The following is an 8,196-nucleotide window of genomic DNA, read 5'->3' as shown; positions in this document are numbered from 1 at the left end:
TTATTATTATTATTATTATTATTATTATTATTATTATTATTATTATTATTTAGGTATTTATATCCCGCCCTTCAGCCCTAATGGCTCTCAGAGCAGCTTACAATTATTATTTTTAATAAGACGGTTCCCTGCCCTCAGGCTTACAATCTAAAAGACACGACACAAAAGGAGAAGGGAATGGTGGAGGGAAAGGGGATGAAGTCCAGTGGTTCTTCTTTCCCCCTGAGGCCTGGACCAAGGCAGGTGGACTAGAGGGAGGGCTCTTCTTCTTCAGGCTAGCCCTGGTGGAGCTGGGCCAGCCTATTCACTCCCTCCCAGGCCGAAGGATGACAGTTATGGAGGGAGGACCCTCTATCTTCAGGCTAGCCAATATCAAGTAGTATTCTGGTTGTAGAATATCTGACATCTCTAGTTAATATGACTGATTGGCAGCAGTGCTGAGCAGGTGCAAACACTTAAAATATGATGGCACTGACAGCCATGTGATAGCAAATACCTTGTATATATTGTAGCTAGCAACAATATATGTTCATTTGCCTTAATACCTAAAATGGCAGTAAACATGGCATGGTGGCTGCTCATTTGTTATGAAGATCTGGTTATGTATAATGGACGTTACAAATTAGCCCCTGCTAAATCATTCTTTGGGGCAAAATGAATAGACATTAACAAAAGTGAACAACTTAGGCTCAGTGGCAAAAGCACTCTGTGTAAAAACACATTCAGCTCTGTGTAAACTAGAAAACATTTTCACATTTTAAGGGCAACAAGCAAAGGCTTCTTAGCACAGGAATGTTATGGGGAAATACATTTGACTACTAAAAAAAGCTATTTAATTCCACCAGTTATTAGAACTTTTTAAACATGTCTGTGTATAGCACATTTGGCATTGTAAACTCCTAGCCAGTTTATTCTTAGTGTTCTCTGTGCCACTTTGTGCTGAAGGAGAGGAAATCTATTTCAGGCGGGTTACAAACCGCCGGGTTGCGGCGGTCTCCCGCCACCGCCGCCGCTTGCAGCATCTGGGAACCACAGCTGCCACACCGCAGGGCTCCCAGACACTCCAAGGAAGGAGCGCAGAAATCGCGCTCCTTCCTGGGCACCGGAAGTGGCGGTGCAAGGCGCATTTTCACGGCGCCACTTCTGTCGTGACATGTCTGGACGCTATGCGTCTGAGACGTCAAAATGGCGGCGGCCGTGTGGAACAGCCACTGCCATTTTGTGCGCGCAGAGCGCATACTAGGGTTAGGGGGTGCAGAAGCACCGCCCCTTCCTAACCCTAGTACGTGCTCTGCAGGAAATCTCAATCAAAGCATCCTCAACAGTTGCTTGCCTGTTACCTATGGGAGCTTTTACACTATTGTCATGCTTCAGATGGTGCATTCGTTGGGGGAACCTCTTTCTGTTTTCTAATTTGTATGAAATTTTTATGTATTATTTTTCCTTTTGCTGTTACCATTAATACCATACTTAATTAAATTCCAAGAGAATGTAGATTAAGATTTTCTTTCACCCCTGTTCTTGAGATACATCTAATATTTTGGAAAAAAAAATACACTTTATAGCCTTTAGATAATAATAAAGTTTGTTTGTAACTGAAACATGACAATGAATTTAATTCAACATTAAACCTTTGATTGTTGAGTGCAGACCTCTCTTTGTGCCGCTTTCCATTGTTCTTCCTTCATCAGGATAGTTATTGCAAATCAAATGTCAGGGTAAGTAGGTATGGTGCCAAAGGCACGGATTAAGGCTGAGATGGTTGCAAGAGTGGATCTAGAGCTGTGACCCGGGTCAGGCTTGATTTGCAGCTTAGTCAGTTTTAGAATCTGCTGTCAGTTTGTAAACAGAGGTCTTCTGGCTGCATTGAACAGAAGGGTGAGATTAGCATATTAATAAGGTTGTTGCTAATCGCCTTGCTGCCTCTCTCCTCTCTCTATGGCTTCCCCCTCCTTCCTTCCTTCTTTCCCTCCCTCCCTCCCTTCTTCTGCCTCTCCTGAATGAATCTAGGAATACAGACGCACAGTCACATTGCTGGCTGGTTGCATTCTGTTCACTAGCTTGTCCAGGGGAAAGGATGGCCTGTGATTTAAATCGTTGAGGCATGAGAAGACTCTGAAACTGAAAGGCATTCTTCATGCTGTCGGAATATATTACCATAGGAGCTATAAGGAATGGGGTGGTATGATTCTCTCTCTCTCTCTCTCTCTTTGCTTCTACCTCTGCAGCCAAACCTGAATGAAAGAGACTAAATGTAAGGGAGGTTAGTAGCTGATTCTTCCTGCTTCTGACTACATGCGAGTGGCTGGCTTCCCAGCCCCCCTGCTGGAGCAAATACTACCGGAGAGCTGAATTGGGACATTGTATGCCGGAGCCTGGCGTGATCTCTATACGATTGTGTGTATGTTGTTCTTGGATTTGGCAGGGCAACAGGCCCCGAAACAAGCAGGTGTTATCTATATGGAGAAAAGCGGCTGTAGTCCGTTCCCAATATGCTGGGCTAAAGGTACACTGAACTTAAATATTTTCTAAACACTTTCTGACTTTGAATTAAGTTCCCTTCTCATTTGATGAATTAAATGGATACTACTGAGCGTGGAAGGCTGGCATGAAATTGAAAACAAAGCAGCTGCATTCTGGTCATGTATTTTGGATGTTGAAGCAATCAGCTGTAGGGAGTGTGTGTGGGGGGGGGGGGGGGGGTTTCACCTGGCAAGAAACATTTTCTCCCTTAAATGTAGCTACAATTTGAAGGGGCATTAATGGACTGTAGACCTTAACCTTTTTAGGTTCACTTTTTCATTTAAAAATGAGTATGCTCACCTATCTTAACTAGTGGATTTTCTGCATTTTAGACCTTTTTATCAAGTGTCATTAATTTCATTTCAGGCCAGGTTTGCAAATTAATTTCAGTAGCAAGATGAGTGTGGAAATGTGGTGAGTGTAAGTGTGATAGAATTTTTTTGAGGCAGAATTAGGGTATTGATTACCTTTTTGTAAATATAATAGACATGTGTGTTGTAACTGACATACTGATAGAATCTGACTTGGAATTCTGGTTGTGCAATAAGACAGATACAGTTACAGAGCTCTACGCACTGGGTGGGCGGGCCTCAGGGCATAAACAATGTTTACACACTTTCTATTTTGTATACGGTGATTTATCATGGTGGGATTCATATTATACAGACAGTTAATACGCCATTAATTTTAAGGTGAAATTATACAAGAGGCAACAACAGTGAAGAAAGTTCATATTTAATAGACAAGTAGTATAAGGTGGAGTTGTATGACCTCTCTCTTGTTGATGGTGGTCATAGTGACCAGTAAGAGACGTTATACTGCAGACTGCCAAAAGGTAATGTTCACTTTCTGGCTGGAGGCTGCGGATGACTGCAGTTTTAACTGCTGCAACATAGTGAGTGATCATCAGTGCCGTAACTTAGTGGTGAAGCATATGAGCTACATGTATTCTAGGTTAAAGTATCTTGGGCAAACCACTGTAATATATTTTTTCCTGAGGACTAGCTGATTATTGTGCCCTCCAGGTGTCTGAGACTTAAATTTCCATCAGTTCTAGCTAGCATGTCTGATTTTCAGGCATTCTGGGACTTGTAGTTCAAAGCATCTGTTGGACACTAGGTTGTAGAAATCTGGCCTAGAAAGAACATATACTGGATTGTTTAAGATAGCTTTGCCAATACTTTCTCCAGCATGTTGTATGTCCACAATTCATATGTATTATTCTGTATGCACTTGCAGTTTTAGACCTTGAGAATTCACCTCTAGAATCTCAGATATGTCTCAGTAAGCTGTAAACTCCATGTGAATCATTGCATGTTTCTTTTCTTTTGGGGCCACAGGTCAATGCTGTAGACTTTGCAATAAACACTTATTAAATATGCAAATCATAAGCATTTTTGAGGCAAAATGCACTGAATGCTTCTGGCTTTTTGTAAAATGAATGCAAAATGCATATTTGATGAGGTTTTTTTTTTAAAAGCTCAACATAAAGGATGCACTGAAGCTTTGCATTCACTTAAATTAAGAAATGGAGCAATGTGGTGAACGATTAAACAGATTTATTCTTTAGCTGCATTTATATAGTTCATCTTCTAAACTATACTTAAGGGTAAAGATAGTTCTTTTTAAGGTTAGTTCATGTAACATAATATTACAACCCCTAAATGATATACTTGATATGTCAGAAATGATGATCAGGAAGCCATGGGAGAGTCACAGAATAGTGTTACTATCTCAAGTAGTTTTTTTGCAGATCACAGAAATCAAACTCTGATTGGAGGTCAGACCTGATACCTGCGAATTCATACCAAACTCAGAATTGAACCTCATCAAATATCTTGCTCTATTTAGGTTGAAAACACAGACAAACACAGATTATTTTTGCTCCATTAATGTGATCTGATTTTGGAGTAATTTTTTAATTGAAGTAATGAAAATTCTAAGCTGTCCTCTTTCTGGATAACTCCAGCTTTTTGGGGATGACAAGGGGAGGGGAGCATGTACATACATGCATGTACACATGTGCACATATGCAGACAATCTTGAGTTAGCATCAGGAGCATCTGTACTTGAACTCAAGACTTTGGTAAAACTGGTATGAAATGTGAAAGAAGAGGTGTATGGTTAAGTCAACTTCATTTTCACTGAGTTTTTCTTGTTTACACTGCCATTCTCATTCTGCACTGGATTGTGAGACCCACTCCAGTGATGGAAATTTGTGCAGAAGTGATGGGGAGCACTGCTGTGGTAAGGAAACTGAAGGGCTCCTAATTCCTCAAGACATTTGAGTCCTACATAATTAATTTCATTTCATTTTCATATTGTTAGTTTCAAATTTGTAAACTGTCCCTTTGTGAACATTTCAAGACTGGTTCACATTTCAAAACAGAGGACATAACAAATGTGTAATGAAACATTAGCAATAAAATAGCATCCACCCATCCCAAACCAGTCTAAATTATCTCAAGTGAAAAAGCTTTCAAAAACAAAACAAAAACGTCCCACGGGGAGTTAATTCTGTAAGCCAGCCTTGTCCCAGCCAGCTCCTGCTTCATCTCAGGTTATGGTGACACCTGGGGAAGGCTTCTGAAGGTGATCCTGCTGTGTAGGCATGTTGAAGTGGACAGTCCTTCTGGTAATGCATTTCTTCTAAGCTGTACAAGAGTTTGAAAGATTTTCACCAGCACTTGTGCTCTGAAATGGACAGTGAACCAATACAGTTATTTATCTGTAGGATATTTGCTTAGTGAGACCAGAAACATATTGAGAGACTGAGGCCCATACAGACAGGCCAAAATAAAGCTGCTTCGAATCACTTTGGATGTATGTTGTTTAAATGGCACACACATCTTAAGAGTCCAGAAGCTGTGCCAAAGCTGCACTCCAGTCCTTAGGATTAGAGCATGGCTTTGGTGCAGCTTCTGGTCTCTTAGGACGCTTGCGTCATTTAAACAGTATACCTCCAAAGTGACCCGAAGCAGCTTTATATTGGCCTGTCTGTACAGGCTCTGAGACACAGAAATTGAACTTTGGGAAGAACTGTTCAAAGTTGGCTCACCTGATACTGGAAACTTTTTCTTCTACCCTCAATCTGTTCATTTACCCATTGATGTGTGTTGTCAACTGGTGTACTGCATATTCTTGCTGGACTTTAATTTCTTGAGATGTGTTTTTCTGCCTTATTAATGCAAAGAGCAAAAAAAGACTTCTCTTGTTTCCCTCTTACCAATGAAGAAAGCTTCTTTGACATCTTCATGTTCCTTGGCCTTTGGATAGCTAAAGCTGGATTCCCATGTGCTGGTATCATGTAAAAGTACGTGATTTTTGCTGAGATTCCCCCCTGGAGAAGTGTGTTCCCTATAATACAGATAGGTGTATCTATGAGGGTATCATTTTCAAATGTTGGTAGCTTGTAGAGATTATCAGTGATGGTCATTACAAGGCTATGCTTTTATAGTAGTGTATTTTGCATGCAAGTCTATACATGTGATACACAGGATAACACACTGAATTGGCAATTCAGCTGGTTTATAGCATAAGCTTTCTTACAGAGTGGTGCACTTCAAACATTTGGAAGACTTTTTGTCAGTCTGGGTCTTGTGAAACACATCCCATATGTTTTAAAGGTGTGAGTTAAAGAAATTGGAGAATGGCTCGATTCTGAATGAGTCAGCTTTTAGTGTTCCTTGAAGAGAAGGTGCAGTAAGAGTTTCTTATTTGCAAATGAATAGTGACTAGTCTTTATCTGGTAAATATGCATAGACTGCATGTCAACATAACCTTAGGGGAAGAAAACTGGATCTGGCTAGCCCCAATAATAAAGAATGTTAAATAGCTACAGACTAAAGCAATGTAATAACAGAATGACAAATTTCAATAGTTTCTTGAACTCACACCTTTAAAACATTCTGAACTATTGTAACACTCAGTTTGGAATTTAAGCTTTTGCTCCTTGCTTCACTTCCTATGTGATTTATATTGCTCTAAGTAACATTGTTTAAACTCTTTTTATTTTATCTTAATTGTTTTTGTATTGACTTTCTGTGTGTCAGAGGCACTCAGTTTTTTTCTGGTTGACAAGAATCATCAAGCAAATTTTCTTTGCTTTGGAGCAATTCCTTTCACTTTCCTCTTGTTTAGAAAATTGAAAATCTGCTATCTTCTCAGTGACCTGATTGTAATTAGTACTCTGGGGCTTATGTGGCTACTTCCTTGTTGCATTAATCGGCTACGCAATGCTTGCTTTTCTGTATAAAGTAACCATGACAGTTTTGCCAAATTCAGCTTTTTCCCACCAGTGTAGGTTTGGTTCAATTTAAGTGGAGTTGATTTATGCCTTGCCCTGCTTTAAATTGCTCTGGATTCAAGATGCTTTCTTTCATTTGTCCAGTGACAGATGAATACATTTTATTAGTTTCTGGTATTGGCGTTAGTGTTTTGTCCAGTAAATTGTGTTTCATCTCCAGAAATTTCTGAATTTAAATTTCAAGCAGCCCCTAAAGAAGGTCTTTGAGAGCATATACAATCTGAAATGACATTAATAAACCATCCATAAACACCTTGCAATGTGTTCCCTGTTTTCCTCTGGTAACAGACTTGAACATGTGAAAGATGCAGCCTCAAAAACTAAAATCTCAGTTTTTACAGTGACAAATAGAAAGTTGCAAACTGTGCATACTTGCTTTGGGATTAAGGGGGAAAACTATTATACTCCTGAACAACTTCCTGAGAACTACTTCTGACAAGTATAGTAGAAATTATCTTGATCTTTTATGTCTCAAAGATCTTTGTTTTTGAAGGTTGTATATGTGATAGAGAGACAGTGTAGTGCTTGTTCCAATGCACACTTGCATACCTGATATGCGTATGTTTAAAATGTGGTATAAGTCTTCAAATTGGGTCATTGGCCCTTTTGCTGCTGATATTTGGGCTGTGCCTAAACTGAAATAGATAATCTGTATTTTTAAATTCCTCTTCTTTCTTTGGTTGTATAAAATAAGTCTATAATAAGTAAATTGTTAGTCAAAACTGGTTAAATTTGAGGGAGTCCAGACAAATGTCTAAATGTTGAACTGCAATTTTCATCAGTCCTAGGCAATAAAGCCAATGACCCAATTTGACATGTAGGCGACGTGGTCTTACAACATAGGTTAACGCAATATGTAGAAAATGTAATCTCTTTGACAGTTATGGATTTCCCTTATGTGATCTGGGTTGGTAGCTGGGATGATAAGTAACAAGTCAACATGAATAATGTTTTTCACTTTACAAATAATTCTAATGGTGCTTTAGAGTAAGTTTGATAATATTATTACATTAGTTGGTGTGGAGAATTAAGCAATAAAAAGCTTTCCATTCATCTGTGTCTTAGAATCATGGAATCTTAGAGTTTAAAGGACCCACAAGGCTTGGTACCAACTACAGTTGATACTTCAACTGCGTCCCTACCTGGACAAAAAGGACCTTGAAACAGTGGTACATGCACTGGTAATCTCTCGTTTGGATTTCTGTAAAGCACTCTGCATGGGGCTACCTTTGTATCAAGTTCGGAAGCTTCAGTTGGTTCAAAATGGGGCAGCCAGGTTGGTCACCAGAACACCAAGGTCGGACCATATAACACCTGTGTTGAAATCACTTCAATGGCTGCAGATTAGTTTCCAGGGGCAGTACAAA

At 39.6% G+C, this 8,196-nt stretch overlaps 1 protein-coding gene across 10 annotated transcripts in view; it reads left to right on the top strand.

The window, feature by feature from the left end:
* Window positions 1-8,196, top strand: part of PTK2 (protein tyrosine kinase 2) — a 220,197-nt gene that overhangs the window by 30,979 nt on the left and 181,022 nt on the right. For 6 of the 10 annotated variants that reach the window (XM_042463824.1, XM_042463823.1, XM_042463821.1 and 3 more), the window contains exon 1: window positions 2,011-2,506. The exons of 1 other annotated variant lie outside the window; for it this stretch is intronic. In XM_042463824.1, coding sequence (XP_042319758.1) covers window positions 2,404-2,506 — 103 coding nt within the window. In that variant the 5' untranslated portion in view covers window positions 2,011-2,403. Of the gene's footprint in view, window positions 1-1,961; window positions 2,507-8,196 lie in introns of those variants that run through there. 3 more of the 10 variants (XM_042463818.1, XM_042463817.1, XM_042463827.1) reach the window with 2 other exon arrangements.

This window comes from Sceloporus undulatus, chromosome 4 (assembly GCF_019175285.1).
Source record: "Sceloporus undulatus isolate JIND9_A2432 ecotype Alabama chromosome 4, SceUnd_v1.1, whole genome shotgun sequence".
Classification (NCBI taxonomy): domain Eukaryota; kingdom Metazoa; phylum Chordata; class Lepidosauria; order Squamata; family Phrynosomatidae; genus Sceloporus; species Sceloporus undulatus.
Note: the sequence above shows the minus strand (reverse complement) of the source record. Positions and strands in the feature narration are given on the sequence as shown.